The sequence below is a fragment of the Aspergillus tubingensis genome, assembly GCF_013340325.1.
Source record: "Aspergillus tubingensis WU-2223L DNA, scaffold_7, whole genome shotgun sequence".
In the NCBI taxonomy this organism is placed as follows: domain Eukaryota; kingdom Fungi; phylum Ascomycota; class Eurotiomycetes; order Eurotiales; family Aspergillaceae; genus Aspergillus; species Aspergillus tubingensis.
The window spans coordinates 258,115-276,266 of NW_023336281.1; the positions used below are offsets into that span (position 1 = coordinate 258,115).

Here is an 18,152-nt window from a genome sequence, read left to right on the forward strand (position 1 = left end):
TGATACTAAATATTGAATATCTGAGTTACACCCCCGAATCAATCTCATCCACGAAACTCCGGTTACTGAAATCCGTCCAATCCCGACACGTCTGCGCCATAGACTCCGGAATAGCAAGCCTTTCAATATCATCCGGTCGTTCCTATACCACATGCCCATTAGCATCCACTCCAGCATACAAAAAACAAGTATAAAAAGAAAGGGGAGAAAAAGTAACTTACAACCACATTCAAAAGCAACCCGACACTAACATGCCACGACATATGACAATGAAGCGGCCAAACACCGGGATTATTCGCCTGCCATTCAAGCACCACATACGCGGGACTATCCTCCGTGCCCGGCTGGACGATCTGTGTATCGCGACGTTGAGGATTCATAGGATTAGTGACGACTCCATCCCAGGTCCCTCTTCCCTGGGCTAGCACCCAGTAATTATGGCCGTGGAGGTGCAGCGGGTGCTGCATGGAGAAGAGATTATAGATAATGAGACGGACAGTGGAGTTAGAGCCGAAATTGTAGACGTTCAGGTCTGGGTCCGGGTCTGAGAAGTTGCCGGATTTGCCTAGGAGGAGGAGCGGGGTGTTGTAGTCTGAGCGGAAGGTGGAGTTGTTTACATAGAAGAGGGTGTGGCCGGTGGTGTTTTGGGCGAGGGTGATTTCGATGGTTTGAGTGGTGGCGGGTGTGGATGGGGGTGTTTGGGGGTAGTAAGGGACTGTGAGGTTGAGGGGGTCGTTGGCGCAGTTGTTGCTTTCCCATTTTGTGGTTGTGGTGGTGGTTGGCCAGGTTGCTGTGTCGGCGTGTTCGTAGTAGATGGCGGCTTTGACGGTGGGGATGCTGGCTGTGGCGTTGAGGCAGGTCATATCGATGGAGGCGCGCATCCAGTATGAGTCTGTTGGGTTGCCGGTGGCTGTTACTATTACGTCGGTGCGCTGGCCGACGCCGAGGGTGACGACGTCGGTGGTGTAGGGCTGTACGGGGACGAAGTCGTTGGCGATCACAGTCATGGTATGGTTGTCGATGGTGAACTTCTGGTTCGCGTTGGAGCCCGTGTTCATTAGTCGAAGACGATGGGTTTTGCCGGAGGAGAAGTTGAAGCGGGATAGGCTGGAGCTGGGGCTGCAGGTGGTAGTGGAGCTGCTGTTGCAGTTGTAGGCGCCGCGTCCGTTGATCAGGTTGTTGTCGACGTTGGGGAAGACCGGGGGGATGGAGAAGATGCTTTCTAGGACTTCGAAGTAGCTCAGGTGGCTGTAATCGGAGATGATGACGGGTCCTAGGTCATAGTCGTAGCTGGCTTCGGGCTGGACAGGGCCGTGGATGATCATGGGCCCGTATGCGCCATCGGTGTATTGGGCGCTGTAGTGGGAATGGTACCAGCTAGTGCCGTACTGATCGGCTTGGAAGGTGTAAGTGAAGCTTCCTCCGGGGGCGATTGGACACTGGGTGATGCCGGGGACTCCGTCTTCCCAGGGAGTCTTGGCTTGTGTGAGTCCATGCCAGTGCAGGGTCAAGCCTTCTGCGGTGTCGGTTGTGATCATGTTGTTGACGGTGACGGAGATCATGTCGCCCCAGTTGGCTTCGATTAATGGGCCTGGGAATTGCCCGTTAATGAGGATGCCGCTCTTCTGGTAGCCATCTGGGGCGGTGATGTCCCGTGTGATGGTAAAGTTGTAGTGACGTGTAACACCTGTGTCAGGGGGGCCTCCTGAGGGCGAGATGTCCTTCCATGGGGGGTGTTCGGGGTTGGAATGCTGATTTTGGTTGTTGCCACCGGACTTCAAGAAAGGGCCAAGAGGAGATGCCGGCAAGAGGCCGTAAGGAGATAAACCTATCAAGTTATTAGTTAGCCGAGAGAACACTACAGGGTTGAAGGAAAGAAAAGGGGCATTATGAAGAATACCGTCAGGGCGATGTGACTCAAAGGGGTTGAAGGAGACAACCGTCCCCAAAAGGAGGAACCAAGACTGCCAATAGACCATGATATTACGCTATTCTGTTGTTTGCTGGGGAGACAGCATGATTTCAGATGGGTCGCAGCTTAGATATAAGTATGTTTTACTCCTAAATAAACACGGATCCTGCGAGTTAGATATAAATTTAGACTTATGAAGGATCAACCTTTACGCCCGATTTGAGGTGAACAATTGATCTGAGTGGGAACAGGGGGCTTGTACATGGCTAGCCACGTTTTCCTATGTTTATAGCATGCTTGTTGGGATCATCTATAGTACTACTTCAAATACTTAGTTCACGAACCCAGACCATGCCAACAAATAGGGATGTTTCCAGAACTCTGCGGATCTGCATCAGCAACGTGGTGCAGCTCTGGAGAGCAACGATAATCCATGACTATGAGGGCCAGCTCGACCCCCAGATTCGTGTTGAACAGGATCATGCTTGATGCACACTTAGCGACGGCCCCCAATAAGTGACCCACTTACGGGTAAAGATTTAGAAGATCTGGAGTTATGTGACTGTAGATATTGATTCTTTGTTTGGCCCCCACAATACTACTGCTTACTACTGCTTAGTATCTAGAGACTTACCCTACCTAATTGCTTGCTGAGAATGTTGATGCGGCATGTTGCAAAGATCAACAACTGGACACTCTATCATCCGCCACGCACTTTTCGATGATTTGCATTCATAAGTGATCATTCAGCCTGAGTAATTCATAAGCTATATGTGAAGAAGTAAATCTTCGAACATAACCATCTCTCTTCCAGTTTATCTACTCTGTATCACGACTCTCCCCAACACACCACTCTCATCCACCCCCCATTAAACAACTTCTCCAACCTACGCCAAAAGATCCACCAAATACTGAGCCAAGAATCCAGCCGACTTACTCCCTCCGACAATAAAGAAACCCATACGGAACCAATACAAACAACTAGCCGGCTTGGTCAAATCGACCGAATAAATCATAACCGTCAACGAAAGCGCGGTGCCACCACAGCCCACAAGGAAGTAAACCCCGGACAAGCCCGCAGTAACACCCACCGCAACCAGGAACCCAACCATAACGACACCAAGCACAGAGGCAATAATCTTAGTAGAATTTCTATACCTCACCGCCATGGACTTAACACCCGCCTGGACGTCATGCTGCACATCCTGATGCGCGTAGATCGTCTCATAGATAATCGTCCAGAGGAACTCAACCACGAACAGGCAAGCCGCCGGAGCGGAGAACGGGTCCACGCCCATCCCGACAGCGGGGAGGATCATAGTCACGGAGAAAGGCAGGCCCAGGAAAACGGGGGTGAAGTCCATGAACCGTTTACAGAGGGGGTAGATGGCGTGCAGCACGCCCATGGCGAGACTGTATGCGTGACATTGGGCGGGGAGGTGGCTCAGGATCCAGGCGGTGATGGCGACTTGAGCTAGGGTGAAGATGTGGCCTTGCGTGGTGGAGACGGCTCCGCGGGCAATGGGTCGACAGCGGGTTCGGGGTACTTTGCGGTCGAAGTCTTGGTCGACATTGTCGTTCCAGGTGCAGGCGGCCCCGCGGATGAAGTTGGTGACGACCCAGAAGAAGATGAAGGATTGGAGGAATTCAGGGGCTGTGATGGGCGGGGAGGCTAGTGTGGCGCCCGCGGAGAGGCCCATTAGGGTGGGCATGAAGAAGCCGAGGAAGCCCGGTCGGTCGAGCCGCATTAGTTGGACGTAGGGGACCCAGGATGATGGGACCAGTTTGGCTACGCCTTGGATTGGCATCTTGTTTGTGGTCGGGGCTTTGACCTCCTCGTGACGGGCGGTTATGGCCACCTTGTGCACGGTTTGGCGCTGGGTAAGGGTCTCTTCCATTGTGTTGGAATCAGGGGGAAGGATGATTTGAAGGATGATTTGGGGAGGCTATGATAGGGTAGACACTGTGAGTGCAGTGATGAAATGTGTATGTCTGATCTCGGAGGAACCGAGAGTGGATTGGAAAGGATGAAGGATGATTGATAATGGATTGTTCTGGTTCATTGATATGGGAGGAATGTGTCTTATATATCTTTGATTTCAACATACATTGCACACACACACACACATTGTTCTAGATACAGATATTGATCCGAGAACAAATAGATACACATGAGTGAGACATTATTTTGCCAAGTCGTTCCTAAGCTATACTCACCATCTGGAGACAGGCAGACTCGAGCCATGGCAAATGCAGAAAACTGGACGAGTGAACATTGCGGGCTGTGCTCACGGTGCCCCTCCCTCTTCGATTAGGTTGGGGTCCAAGAAATGGGGCAGTTAAGCAAGCGAGCCTGCATTGGTTTAGCGGTTCACCGTGAGGGAGCCGTGCTGCAGTCCGAATGCAGTAAGTGATGTGCTTGATAAGGCGTTCTGCCAGTTATTCGGACCGTCGATCTTTGACTATTTGCGGAATTTTTTTGCTGCATACAAAGGAGTGACTTGATAGCTGGTACAGATGAGGCTGTAAATTCAATTGTTAGTAGATTTCATAGCATTTGATTTCGAGATCAAGGATCAAATGCATCAGCGGATAAGTATTTAAGCATGTTTTGGCAGGTCTCCACTTATCACTTGTCTAGACACACTACTCCACTGCACCAAGTGTTTGCAGCTGCAGCCAAGCATTATGCCGGAGCAGTCACAACCTGACGTGAGAAGAAATACATGAAATAGAAAAAGAAAAAATAGTGAAAACGGGAGAGCAGAAAATGATGCACTACGGAGTATTTGCAGCACAAATGGGATCGAGAATCGATCTAGTGGTACTGCCACATAATACAGCAGCGTAACAAGACGTAATCCGTTAGATTAACTGCCCAGTCTCGGAAATGAACTCTGCTTCCAGCGAAATGGGGGCGAATCTATCTCCAGGTCTCCGCATATCAGAGAGCGGCTTTAGCCCCCACCGAACTAATAGAAAGGAGCCCTATCTCCGATTTGACATGGGCCAATACACTAGCAACATGGAGAAAATTAAATCTTCAATTGAGCTAACTAGAAGTACGTGCACCGGCACTAAGTTCTGCATTATGCAGCAACGGCTTCGATAATGCTATCCTGCAAGCTCTCTGTATACGTGTGCACCTGGTTAATCTTCAGCCCTGCGCTTTGTAACAGCTGATTCCACTGTTCCTGAGTTCGCTCCCGAGCGCCCAAGGCCGCCATCATGAGCATGTCTAATTGTGCCTGCTGCCAGTGAACGCCAACATTAGGCAGGACCATGTCATCAATCAGAATATAGGAGTCTGGGGCCATAGCATCCTTAATATTCTGCAAAATCTCCACGCACTTGTGATCTGGCCAATCGTGGAGGATATTCCGCAAGTAGTAGAATTTCGCTCCTGTTCTCATGTTAACGATCGTATACTACAGGGTAAGCGATGGGAGTTGGGAGAGGTCGTACCTTTCACTGGCTGGGGAGTGAAAAAGTTATAAGCCATGAACTCTACGCCAGGATGCTGTGTCGCGTTGGCCGTGGTCGGGGCCAGATCCTGAACAATCACTCGGCCTTCGAGTTGGCTGTACTTTTCCCGGAAGGAAATAGCTTGCTGACCGAACCCTCCTCCAATATCCACGAAAAGGGCTCGGTCGGCGCTTGTTTCACTGGCCTTATCGGGGGCTGGGAAGACATCCAAGAAGGTGGGCATGCCGAATCGATTGGCTTGCATGTGTTCATTGAAGAATGCCAAATTCTCAGGGTGTTCTTGCAGCCATAGAAACGCCGGTAATTCCGTGTTCATGACTCTCTGGAAAGGTGTCTTTACATTATCCTGAATATCGGGGTATCCGTTCTCTTTCAGGAAGGCCGGAAGATCTTGGATGGACGGGCCGGCATTGTTGAAGCTGTATTACGAGACAGTCATTAAATCAAGTCCCTTGTGAGAGTCCGGGGGAGAGTACTACATACAGATGGCCAACAGCAGCTTGGAATCCACGCTGGGAAAAGGTTCTGGAGATGTTGGACGCAGTGAACGTATCTTTGGCGACCTCCTGGACTGCATGATAGGAAGCCAAATAACGCAGTAACCGGCCTTGTTCGGTTAGAACCGAGCTCTTCCACTTGTGAGGGAATTACATACCCATGAACACTGGATTGGCTCCTGTGCTCTCACTCAGCTGGTCCACAGTGAGGGGGCCATCGGCCTGTGTTAATAGCTCGAATAGCTTTAGATCGATGGCGGTACGGATGCAGGCCAGTTGCATATTCTGGTGAGGGAATATCCAATTAACTATACTTGGCTTAGCCAACTGCAGGAGCGGGTGCATACGTAGAAGGTAAAGCGCTGAACAGTATCATCTGGAGATTCGATAGAAGCATACAGCTTGCTCAGTGAATCCAAGATATCCTTTCGCGTTTTCTCATCACCGGCCTTGGCCTGTCTCCGGACTTCTTCCACCAGGGCCTCCATGGTTTTCTTTGCTCGTTCGTATGTTGCTGGATTTCAAGTCACTGACGGATGCTGAATTTTGAGAACCAATGGGGTAATATGAGGCATGAGTAGGGCAGGATTGTTACTACTATTTAACTACAGGGAAGATCACACTGGACACAAGGTGCAAACATCACATTGGGCATCCTTGATGCTGGGTTTGTGCTAGAAGACAAAGAAAGAACCTCTGGGCGGTTAATGTCAATGCCGCCTCCAGCAATCTATGTTTGGATTTCCAGGGGACCCCTGCGACTTCTCTGGTAGACTAAATTCCAGTAAACTAAGCTTTGATTTGTATGGTGGAGCCGATTTGGGGGCTGCTGCAGCACTGAAGGCCTGGTCCACATAGGGTAAGTCGCTCCCCGCCATGGAGGGCCGCTTTCCACCGCAAACGATAATACAGACGGGATAATCTGATCGACGGCTGGTGGAGACCCTAACCCACAGAGAGCAATCACGCCGAGCCTTCGCAGCCTTTGAGTTGGCCGCTCGGCTACACAAATCCCCAAATTCATACTAATTTCTGACGGGCGGAGCCTTAGACCAAGTCTGCTCACGGCTCGCGTTCCAGTTGCATGTCTCCGGCCAGCGCAGCCACTGGGAATGACGAACAACGAATTACACTAATTAACTGGTCAGTACCTGTCGGCAGAGGACAAACATCTTGCTAATGAACTAGTGAGAAATCGTACAGAAGTGTCAGCAATACGCATTGACTGCCGATAATCTCAGTGGATGGTGGCTACTCCAGATGTGGTAATATTCTTTCGGCTATCCCGTAGACTAAACATGTGCCCAGCAGGTACTTCTCCTCACTTTGGCCCCCAGACAGGTACAAGATTGTACATGAGTCCGATACAGCCACAGGTCGATCGGGCTCACTACCACAAACTGGCGAGGTTGACTGCATATTCCAGCTGCACTTCTACGCCTGTGGGGGCGTCTTATTCATGGATGCATGCTTATATGCGTGAAAACCCCTCCTTTCGCTATGATGACAAGCCGAGCCCATATCAGTCGACCCTACCAGCCACGGTCGCGAAACAGAAAGAAAAGCATTCAGCATGAGTGCACCACCAGCTGGCGGTGATCAGAATCGCGGCCCTGCTCTGGTGGCCATTTACTGGGCCGAGACATCTTTCGCCATTCTGGCGGTCGCATTGCGACTCTATGGCCGGAAACTAATCAACGGCTTTGGCGCTGATGACTATATGATGGTCTTCACCCTGGTACGCACTCCATTCCTTTTCCTATGCCTCACATCCAACCATACTAATATGTATCGCCTCTTCCCCTTCTTCAGCTCCTATTCATCACTCTAGCTGCATTTGTGACCTACCTCGCCGACAAAGGAGGCTGTCGACATCTGTACTACTTAACAACCGACCAACAACTCTTGGTCGTGAAGTTCAACTGGATCACTCAAGTATGGGGTATTTTCGGCTTCGCGACCGGCAAGAGCTCAGTGGCTCTACAAATCAAGCGAATCTTGGGCCCGAATGATAACTGGATGAAATGGCTCTTATGGTTCCTAATGATCTCTACTACCATCTTCTGCGGGTTGGACTGCCTCTTTGGCTTCGTGCAGTGTGATCCTCCTCGCGCTCTATGGGAGCCTTGGATTCCCCATACCTGCTGGAACACAAATGTACAAGCGAACTTTGCGATTTTCATTTCAGGTATGTTGCCATTAATTTCCCACGAGACCATCTTTGCCTTTGGACTATCTGACTGATATCGCTGCCTATAGCATGGAACGTGCTGGTAGACCTTGTGCTTGCTGCTCTCCCCATCCCGATTATCTGGCGGACGAGTCTCACCCTCAAGCAGCGGATTGCTACCTGTACCCTTCTTGGGCTGGGTCCATTGTTAGTATTATATATTTTTATCCCTGATGATCCCATAATTAACTTCTTATTCTAGAGCTGCAGCCTTCGGCCTCGTCAAAATCCAATACCTCGCTGGACTGAAAGAGCGTTCTGACCTGACCTGTACGGCCCCCTCCTCAACCCCCCTCTTTCATCGCAGTGGTTACTGACTCCATCTCCTCACAGGGCAAACATACAACCTATACGTCTGGTCCGGGTCCGAACTCTTCGTGATCATCATCTGCGGCTGCGTGCCCCCGATGCGTCCTATATTCACGACGCTGTTCGGACAGAACAAGAGCCAGTTTACAGGCTACTATGACTCCTCCTCTGGATATAAGCGTCGACAGAATTACAAACTCAGTACCCTGGGATCGTCGCAGCCGGTCCAAAGTCAGGATGAGGATACCGAAGCGCTGCATTCTCGGGTGGAGGGGCCCGGATCACATCTGCCCCAGTCGCGTTTTAGTGAGGGCGGGATTTATCGGGAGGTTAATATATCGATAGTGGAGGGGCCTAAGTGATAATATGTATATATTATAATTGATTAATGATATTAGTGTATTGTTATTATGGATTTCCTTCAATCTAGAAGCTTTTGCTTGTAAGGTGCTCACTTTCCTCCTTTCGGTAAGACATGATATCGTATAGTATAGTATATATTACACATCTATTCCCGCTCCCCAATATCAAATATAGATAGATATATGTCGAATAATAGTAAACGCTGAACATTGAAATAGACCAGGATACCCCAATACTCGACCTCAAAGCGTATCACGAAGCTCCTCGACCCGCGAGACATCCTCCACAAAAGTAGCGCCATACTCTCTCATAACCACGATCCTCTCCTCCATATTCATCGCGAAACTAATTCTCATAAAATCCCTTGGCATTTCATTGGCATTCGCAAACCTCAACACCCACACGCCTACACCATCCGCCGGCCACCCAAACACCAGCACTTTCTTTTCTTCCTCCGTCATCTCTCTCAGCCCTAGAACCGCCTCAAGCTCATCCTCCCTACTCGGCCAACACGTCGCCCCAGTCCGGCGCAAGAGCTTACAGAACCTGTCCTCCTCATCGACACTGGATGCGCGCTGCACGGCCTGAAAGCGCGGGAGCGAGAGGAAAAGCAGATCAACCAGGTCAGCGTTTTTAATGAGGACGCCACCGGTCGAGGGGTACCCATAGACACGGCATCCTTCGGGGCTGAAGACGGTCCGTTCCGTTGTCGGGAGAGGGGGGTTCACGGGGCACGAGACGGCGGAGTCGTCCTGCTCCTCTACGCCGTCGAGTGCTGGGAGTCGTCGGCCCATGATCGGGAGGCGGTCCACGTTGATGGGGAGGACGCGGCCGATGGTTTGGGCGCAGAGGAAGGAGAGGATGCTGGACATGTTATGTTGCTCGACTGAATCTGGGTTTGATAAGATCAGCGGGTGAATCCTCTTCTAGATATATCTCATATAGACCAAAATACAATATTTACACCGCTTTCTGATAGTCAGTATATAGCCGTTGTGTCCTGTCTATCTACCTAAAATAGAAAGGCCTCGGGGAGAGAAACAGATCTGCCTGAGTCAGGCGCCCCACCGCCGAGAGAGTCAGTCGGTCCACAATCTCCGAGTCAGAGTGGTGCCTGAGGCATTAACTCCATACTATATAGAATTTCAGGTACGATTGGGGATTCTGAGGTTCAGAGATATATATTTTTTTGAGCGTGTCTACTACAAATCAGATCCTTTGCAAAGCTTATATGCATCTTTTATCATGGAGTCTCGAGTATCATCTGATTTACACCGAGGCGAGAAGGGAGGGAAAGGCTGGCGTTTCTGGGTATCTACTCCCTAACATATTGACATAGTATATACTAACACATATGGGAACTATAGACCATCTTCATCGCACTATCCATAACTTCCATCCTCTCCGCCCTCGACACCTCGGTCATTTCCACCACCATGCCTACCATCGTGCACGACCTCGACTCCAGCTCCGCTTATGTATGGATCGCAAACGCGTACTTCCTCACTAGCACTGCTTTTCAGCCGCTCTATGGCCAGTCGGCGAATATATTCGGCCGGCGCAGTCTGATTATTCTCTCTGTTGTTCTCTTCGCCATCGGATCTGCTGTCTCTGGCTCTGCCAGGTCTACGAATGTCCTGATCGTCGGACGTACGATCCAGGGCGTAGGAGGCGGAGGTATCAACGTGCTCGTTGATATCATAGTGTCGGATCTGGTGCCTCTGCGTGAGCGGCCGAAGTATATGGGGGTCATATTCAGCGTGTTTGCGGTGGCGTTGAGTCTTGGTCCTGTGATCGGTGGGATCATGACGCAGCGGGTGACCTGGCGGTGGATATTTTATATAAATTTGCCGATCTCGGGAGCTGCGCTGGTGCTTCTGATGATGTTTCTGAGGACGGAGTATAAGAAGGATTCGATACGGGATATGTTGAAGCGGGTGGATTTTGCTGGGAATACGCTTCTCGTTGCCTCGGTGCTCGCGGTTCTGTTGGCTTTGACGTGGGGTGGGACGGAGCATCCCTGGTCGTCCTGGAGGACTATCCTGCCGCTTGTGCTGGGGAGTCTGGGCCTGGTTGGGTTTATGGTGTTTCAGGCGTCAGGGAAGGGAGTGGAAGAACCGACGATGCCGATTCGGTTGTTTGCGAATCGGAGGTCGCTGGCAACATTTGGGCTGACGTTTTTGCATGCCATCCTCACGTACTGGATGACATACTTTCTTCCGGTGTATTTTCAGGCGGTTTTGGAGGCGTCGCCTACGGCCTCTGGGGTGGATTTCCTTCCTAGTGCTGTTGCGGCGATCCCGTTTGCGATTCTTGCCGGGGCGGGGCTGTCTATATTGGGCCGGTATCGCCCGTTTCAATTTATTGGGGTCATCTTGCTGACTATTTCTTTTGGGTTGTTGACAAGGCTGAACGCGATGACTTCGACGGGGTATTGGGTTGGGGTACAGATTCTCGCGGCAGCTGGGAGCGGAGTGCTTCTTACAACCACGTTGCCGGCCATTCAGGCCCCGTTGCCTGAGGCGGATGTAGCTGTTGCAACAGCTACCTGGGCGTTTTTGCGCAGTTTTGGGGGAGTTTGGGGTGTGGCGATACCGTCGGCTGTATTCAATTCCAGAGTGAATGCTTTGGTGGATCGCGTAAAGAGTTCTGTACTGCGGGAAGAGTTGAGAAATGGTGGGGCATATGCACTGGCGTCGAAGACATTCATGCAGTCTTTGGATTCAACGCCTGGTGTTAAGGCGCAGGTCTTGGGGGTTTATGTTGACAGTTTGAGGTTGGTGTGGCAGGTAGGAATCGCGTTCGGGTTATTGGCGTTTGTGGTAGCTTTCATTGTCAAGGAGGTGCCGATGCGGGAACAGCTTGAGACAAAGTTTGGCCTGACTGGTAGGGAAGATGATGGCTGCAGCAGTGGGGCACCTACTGAGAGCGCCGAGAAACATGTATGAGTGAGGGATGGAAGGAATGTCTGGTGTTCGGCGAGAAGTAGATCTTGTGGTTACAGTTCATGCCGCGAATTGAGAGTTTGATCCACTTCCAGGCATTCTAAACCTGGTCTATATAGTAATTTTGGCCAGAAAGCCTGTCCAAGCGTAAGTTAATCTCACTACCTAGCTAGCTAGGCTGGCCCTCGCTGAGTTGATCGTGAGTTTCAGCTGGGACGGTCGACCTCAGAAGCCAAGTTGCATCGATGTCATCATAGCCCATTACCTCAGCGGAGTCATGCCAATAGCTACTCGGCTCGTAACCGAAGTCGCCTTCGGTCGGGTCCATCAGGTTCAATGGCTGAGAATGATGGCACAAGTTCGCATCTTCCGACCCACAGAGATCTTGAGACGATGACTTTTCTTGCGATGAAAGGAGTTTGGGAATTTCAGGATCTTTCTCTAGGAGTAAGCACGGCTGGTTAAATGGCGATAGACTTGCCAATTCGGAAATCCTCTCAGTACAATGTTGTGGTCTACTAATTGTTTCCTTGACAAACTCAGGAACGAAACCTCGGAGATCAGGATGTGCCATGAGAAAGTCAGATCCGACAGCGAAAGGACACGAGAGAGAAGCTGGAGAAAAATGTTGTCTAAATTGCGGACTAACAGCTAGTCTGCGGTCAAGGCCGATTTCGTACGCGTCTTCGAATTTCAGCGCCGGGGAAAAGTACATGTCGCGAAGCGCATCCATCGCAAATGTCTCGCATGCTTCGTTATGGGTAATTACGGCATTTTCTGGTTGGGTAGAGAGCAAGTGGGAGCGTAGCTGTGGCCTGGGTTTGTGTCAGGTAAGTTGTCTCGAGGGAAGAACTTTGTTTACCATGGTAGCATGTCTATGGAGATATTATGAGGGAAGTTCTTCTGGAATGATCTTTGAAGATTCAGTAAAGGTCAAAGACGGGTCTTGATCTAGCTTACGTTGGTCGTAGCCAGCCTGGAATCTGAGACACACAAGATTGGCGCTCTCCGTGTTGTGTGAGTAAAGACTAATCCGAGTCAACAAAGCGTATCTTGACGGGTGATAACCACCTACCAAGAACGCCATCTGAACAAGGTACAGCAAGGCCAGCTGGTCTATCGGCCTTGCCAATGGTCGCAAAAGCATGAACCGGCGATGCAAGTGAGCCAAGAGGCGCTGTATCGGTTCCTCATTCTCGCTGACAGGATCCTCCCAGCCATTCAGTACTCCATTTACTATGATGTGCGTGTCACAGAGCGGTGAAAATGGCGTGGAGTCGACCGTCTTCAGGTCTTCGTAGTCGAGGAAGATTCGACTAATTAGACCAAGATCCGGTTCAGTGTGTTCTCCTTCTGTCCGAGCCTGGGCGGCTTTGTCGTCGCTAGAATTCAATGTTGATTTCATTGCTTCAGCGATAGTAACTAAATGATCGGCCAGTGTGCGCAACTCGTCGTGCTCTTTGCGCATCTGCCTGAGCTCATCCGAAAGTGCCTTGTCTGCGCCGCCTTGCAGCTGCGAGACTTGGAGCTCCAGCAGGGCCAGTCGGTCTTTGGTGCGTTGGCGAGCAGCGCGTTGTGCAATTCGGTCTTGGACTCTTTTCTTTTCGCGTTTCGAGATAGCCTGCGACATTGTGTTGATGCAATTTGATGGAAAGAATGAGAAGCAGCCACGACTGTTTTGCTGTCGCTTGTTTTGGCGGGACACGTGCTGACTGCTTAGTGAGCCGCTAGGAAGTGAATCCTTCCACTTAGTGTAGTCGTTTGAACAGGGTGTGATATTCATTTGTTAAAGACTTTCTATGCATACATGGTTATAACGCTCTCTCATGTCCCCCTCTCTTATCTGTCCACTGAAGAAATGAATGGGGTACCTCAAAGAGATCTGGGATAAGTTCTGGAACTATAGCATCATCGACAGTGGCTCGCACGGTACACTCTCCGCCCAAGATGTGCTCAATATTCCCCAGGATACTGTACATGACCCCAGAAGACTGAGACATCGGGCTATTGACGACTTGTTGGTCATTATCCGAGGGATATTCCTTTCTGCCACCTTTCCATCTCCCAACTAGCGACGGGTAAGACGAGTAGCACTCCAATGAGCCATTGTGACAGAGTTCACTAAGGAGGTCTGGAAAATCCATATTGTCATCGTCTGTGAGCCGTGTCAAAGCAGCGAGGATCTTTTGGGACGCCCTGTATGTAATAGCGTACGCCGCACTACATGCCGCCTTTTCTATCATGCATGCCATCCGGACATTCTTCCCGGTTCCAGCTGGGGGATCATACGAATAAGGCGGGAGGTAGCGAGATGGCATCGCCGTTATGTCGTGAGGCATCACCTGAATAGGGGAAGAGCCGTTGCATTTCATACCACAGTGACCGATCCAGAGAACGTCCCAGCTGTCTCCGTACGGAGAATCTGTGGTCGCATTCCTTTCTGGGGCGTTGATCTTTGGTATTTGCTGAGAGCCTAGGGCAAGTCCTTTTAATTGCATTTTGATATTAATATCCCAGTCAACATCGTCCTCAAGTATCAGTGCACTTGCGATCCCATCTGCGACGATTCTATATAGATTTCATTAGATGATGTGAACGAACAAAATGTAAGACAGGTCGCTACCTCTGTACAGCATTCGCATGTGGGCGGAAAGCAGTAAAGGCTTCAATGCTCTTCGATTCGTTCAATCCCTACCACTAACAGTAAGCAGACATCCATCGTGAGTTCCGGCTCCACTAACCTCGGCGCTGTCTTCCTCGAGGACAAACCCGTCGATGAAGTCGACGTGAAATCCTGTAGCTGAGGATGCAAGTACAATCGCATCGCGTCTGTCTAAGAGTTGTACCGGGCTAATCGCAAATATTCTCTCAAACTATAATATGTCAATATTTCGGGTGAAAGGTCAGCGAGGTGATGGAGTAGCATACACCTAGTGTGTTGTTTGCGATCGCGTCGAAGGGGTCCCGGATCGCGTCGGGCTTAACATTTCGGTCGTGTCCAATGTTCCCATGAAAGAACAAAGACCAGAGTAAAGCTAGGATGACGAGAAATAAGATGGCCAGATTTGAAGATCGACGGCGTGTTCCAGGAACCAACCTGACCGGAGACCCGGGAGTGATCATAGCAGCCATGTTCATTAATGGGATGATCAGGAATGCGAGCGCAGACCCCGCCTTTTTTAAGACCCCAATGATTACCTTTCAGATCTCCACTCTTTCTTTGATTGCTGCGATGCATTGTGACCAAACAGCGTGACAGGCAGGTCAGCGTCCAGTCAAATGCTTTGTTTAGACGCCGTAGTTGCGGGACTTAACCTGAACTAGTAGCAAGCAGCTTAGGGACCGGCCACTTTACCCGCATTAGAGCATGGTCAGAACACCAATCAGCACTTTCACTAAGCCGTAATCATACACAGGTACGAGATCATGTCCATTCCATGTGTGGTGTCTGAAGAATATGGCTTCAAGTTTAGGAGTCCTGACAATCTATCATGGATACATTCAGTCGCAATTCATGTGCTGATCGGTCTCTCAATAAGGAGGCACGAGAGGTTGTAGCTTGATTGAGCTTTGAGCAGTCGCAACAATCGGGCTTGTCCTCACTGTCTTGGTCTATCTTTCACAAGCCATTAGTTATGCCTTGGATCTTCTAACTGACGGGTCCAGAGCAGCTACCGAGAATAGCGCGCTGGGCATATAGCCAATAAGAGAAGCGTAGCATTACTCAGACTTTCTCAGGCGTTATGATTGATGATGTTGACAGGGTTGAAGCAGATGCATACGGCGGCGGGCTTTCTGCCTCCGAAACGCACCCTTCGAAGCTTTGAGTAGCTTTTTCTGGATCTCGAGAGTTTGCCAATAGCTCCACAGGAAGATCAGGAATATCAAAGGTACTTGTTTTCCCCGCACATTCAAATGAAAATGACGCGCACAACCGATACGTCCTGCTAATGTTGAATGTGCGGAAAGATACATCCGTATGCCTGATTCTAAGAGGTCCAAAGGCCTGTGCTAAGTCCACTTTACCCATAACTGGCATACTGAGCGACGTCCGTGATAGTATCTCAATCCGCTCGTCAACTTGGCCCGATAATGCTCCCATTAGGGACGGAGCGGCCCGAGCGGCAGTTTGACTGACCATGGAGATGGACAGAGATTGCATCACAATATCGGGAGGTGATGTAACAGAGGAGTCCTCCATAAACGGCGTAATATCTAAAAAGCATGGAATTGGTGTGGATTGTACCAGGCGTGTGGGATAGGAAAAAGACGCTTTGAAGCTGAACCGAGGCAGCTGACCAGGTGAAAGCCATGACTGGATCTTCTCCTGCACCTTTAAGCTTCTTCCCCTGTTTTCTGGGAGTAGAAGCATGCTTCGAATATTGAACAGCTGCTCCTTCTGTTGCTGATATGTTGTAGGGTAGTCATCTGTGCCCTTCATTTCCAATCTAGCCTCGAGCGGTAAAAAGTTCAATCGTATGACCTCAGAGAACAACGGTGACTTCCTGCCTAAGATCCCTCGCTGCGGTCTGAATACTTCGGCGTGGATTCGGTACTCGATGGTGCACTCCAGCTTCCGTAAAGAATCATGAGTTTGCGTTGCAAAGGTTGGTGGCAAGGGATGATTTGCGTCGCTGCGGAAAGGCAAAGTTTCTGGCCATCTTGAAGACGCGGATTGGACATGTGATGGAAAGACAAACTCAAACGGCCATTCATACGTATCAGGGGCAACTGTATCGCCATTTGGGTGCCATAGAATCCTCTCCTTTTCGAAAAGCATACACTTGCTTCGATAGCTGGCGGCAGGGGCTGCGGATCCCTTGGTCTTCTGCACCTTTGCCTTTGCGCGCCCGGAGAATGTCACCCGAATGTCCTGAATCTCCGTTGGGGTGGAACATTGAAAGACGATGCGACCTCTGATTCGGTCATTTCCAGCGTAGCATTGCTGCTGGTTAATCAACGACACGGTGATAGGCATTGTGAGGAATGGCACACAACGCAGACTTGGGTGGCTTTAGTAACAAAGGAGCTACTGGGAAGCGATCGCAGAAAAGAGAAGTGCAGGAGGAGCGGGATGGTACACCTTTGTACCATTGTGCAGTGGCTTGTCCCACATTTTTCAAATCTTAAAAGCAGTGCTCAGGATATAAATAGGATTTTATTGTCAAAGCTTTATCCAGACCCATTGATAGTCGATGATGTCTGTGACAGTGGGGGATGCCCGTGGCCATTGGCGAATGAGGCGCATCATGAAAACGAATACGCGGAGACTTCCTGATGCGGAAGGGGTGGCGTCCCACTTGCTCTCCACTCAACCATCCCAAATCAGTACAATATCCTTGGTTCCACTTAAGTACTACCCATGCCTGATAACGATGTTTGGAACTTTACCTGTTATGTACCATATGAAAAGATATTAACCTTCCTCATTTATATAGATGATGGCTTCCCAGAGTCATCTATTCAAGTAACCTGCTCACTGCTAGCAAGCTGGACAACACATGTGGTCAACCAACCCCCTAAACAACACAATTCCTACCTTGCCTCTACCTGCGCAAACGCACGAAAATTACCTTCAGATACCAGTATCATGCAGATAATACTTGCTTTCACACCTTTCAAAGGCCTCAATCTTTACAAAGGGGTAGGTAAGCAGACAGGTGTGGCAGGTAGAGGTCTAACTCAGAAACATGTCAGCTATGCTTGATCGTACAAAACAGGTGGAGTAGTAGATTACCGCTATCTTAGTAGAGAGGTACTTGAATCGAGGATGTTGCCGTGGGGGTTGGTAAGCGCTTTATCCACTTGGTTTTCAAAGATGAATGGATGTCTTGTACTAATTCTACTACCAGGTCAACCCAACATGATACTCAATTGGTTAGTTCCATTTCTACCCAGGGACCCGTATATATGTATGGTATGTATAGCATATCTGTGGACCAAAGGAAAGCGATCGTTGGTTGCTTGGATGCGAGGATCATTCCGCGGCGCGTGATTTGCTATCTAACCCACAATGATCCTTTCAGGTTCCTGGCAAAAGAAAAGGCACAAAGTAAAATCTGCGCACAGGCCAGGGTTCTTGCTCCTTGTGTATGGAGTGCTCCACAGGAAGATCCGGCAGTACGCATGCAAGATATACCTCCTAGTACCAACACACCACAACCAGAATTCTTCACATCGAAAAATCTACAGAATCCTGAGGTTTTCTTTTCAAGAGATATAAATCATATAACAAAGTGATGTGAGATCATTGTGTATGTGAATTCCCGGTATCTTGCGAGACTAAGACCTCTTTATTCATCACATAATTAAATAGTCTGTGTTGTACTTCCGCCTACATAAATGGTTCAGGCATCCTTCCCATCTCCCCTTACCGCTGGATGCCTAGATTCTCAGTCAAATCATCGAGA

General features: G+C 49.8%; 8 protein-coding genes across 8 annotated transcripts; 2 read left to right on the top strand and 6 right to left on the bottom strand.

Moving 5' to 3' along the window:
• Positions 1-25: 25 nt before the first annotated feature.
• On the bottom strand, positions 26-1,979 carry AtWU_05049 (multicopper oxidase; the record flags this gene model as incomplete). Its single annotated transcript, XM_035500159.1, has 3 exons — positions 26-142; positions 222-1,828; positions 1,901-1,979. 3 exons carry the CDS (start codon positions 1,977-1,979, stop codon positions 26-28), a joined length of 1,803 nt encoding a protein of 600 aa, XP_035356052.1.
• An 820-nt stretch (positions 1,980-2,799) lies between these two features.
• AtWU_05050 (4-hydroxybenzoate octaprenyltransferase) lies at positions 2,800-3,810 on the bottom strand (the record flags this gene model as incomplete). Its single annotated transcript, XM_035500160.1, has 1 exon — positions 2,800-3,810. The coding sequence occupies one exon, from the start codon at positions 3,808-3,810 to the stop codon at positions 2,800-2,802; it is 1,011 nt and encodes a 336-aa protein (XP_035356053.1).
• A 1,191-nt stretch (positions 3,811-5,001) lies between these two features.
• Positions 5,002-6,383, bottom strand: AtWU_05051 (S-adenosyl-L-methionine-dependent methyltransferase; the record flags this gene model as incomplete). The annotated part of the gene is made up of 5 exons (XM_035500161.1): positions 5,002-5,315; positions 5,378-5,817; positions 5,882-6,005; positions 6,054-6,180; positions 6,243-6,383. 5 exons carry the CDS (start codon positions 6,381-6,383, stop codon positions 5,002-5,004), a joined length of 1,146 nt encoding a protein of 381 aa, XP_035356054.1.
• Positions 6,384-7,468: 1,085 nt separating this feature from the next.
• Positions 7,469-8,796, top strand: AtWU_05052 (uncharacterized protein; the record flags this gene model as incomplete). The annotated part of the gene is made up of 5 exons (XM_035500162.1): positions 7,469-7,633; positions 7,708-8,083; positions 8,155-8,272; positions 8,328-8,395; positions 8,459-8,796. The coding sequence occupies 5 exons, from the start codon at positions 7,469-7,471 to the stop codon at positions 8,794-8,796; spliced, it is 1,065 nt and encodes a 354-aa protein (XP_035356055.1).
• A 243-nt stretch (positions 8,797-9,039) lies between these two features.
• Positions 9,040-9,669, bottom strand: AtWU_05053 (transcription factor; the record flags this gene model as incomplete). Its single annotated transcript, XM_035500163.1, has 1 exon — positions 9,040-9,669. One exon carries the CDS (start codon positions 9,667-9,669, stop codon positions 9,040-9,042), a length of 630 nt encoding a protein of 209 aa, XP_035356056.1.
• Positions 9,670-10,233: 564 nt separating this feature from the next.
• On the top strand, positions 10,234-11,745 carry AtWU_05054 (MDR family MFS transporter; the record flags this gene model as incomplete). The annotated part of the gene is made up of 1 exon (XM_035500164.1): positions 10,234-11,745. One exon carries the CDS (start codon positions 10,234-10,236, stop codon positions 11,743-11,745), a length of 1,512 nt encoding a protein of 503 aa, XP_035356057.1.
• Positions 11,746-11,911: 166 nt separating this feature from the next.
• Positions 11,912-14,865, bottom strand: AtWU_05055 (glycosyltransferase family 25 protein; the record flags this gene model as incomplete). The annotated part of the gene is made up of 8 exons (XM_035500165.1): positions 11,912-12,557; positions 12,605-12,655; positions 12,703-12,770; positions 12,818-13,363; positions 13,614-14,310; positions 14,366-14,433; positions 14,484-14,615; positions 14,671-14,865. The coding sequence occupies 8 exons, from the start codon at positions 14,863-14,865 to the stop codon at positions 11,912-11,914; spliced, it is 2,403 nt and encodes an 800-aa protein (XP_035356058.1).
• Positions 14,866-15,466: 601 nt separating this feature from the next.
• Positions 15,467-16,720, bottom strand: AtWU_05056 (uncharacterized protein; the record flags this gene model as incomplete). The annotated part of the gene is made up of 1 exon (XM_035500166.1): positions 15,467-16,720. One exon carries the CDS (start codon positions 16,718-16,720, stop codon positions 15,467-15,469), a length of 1,254 nt encoding a protein of 417 aa, XP_035356059.1.
• Between the last annotated feature and the right edge of the window lie 1,432 nt (positions 16,721-18,152).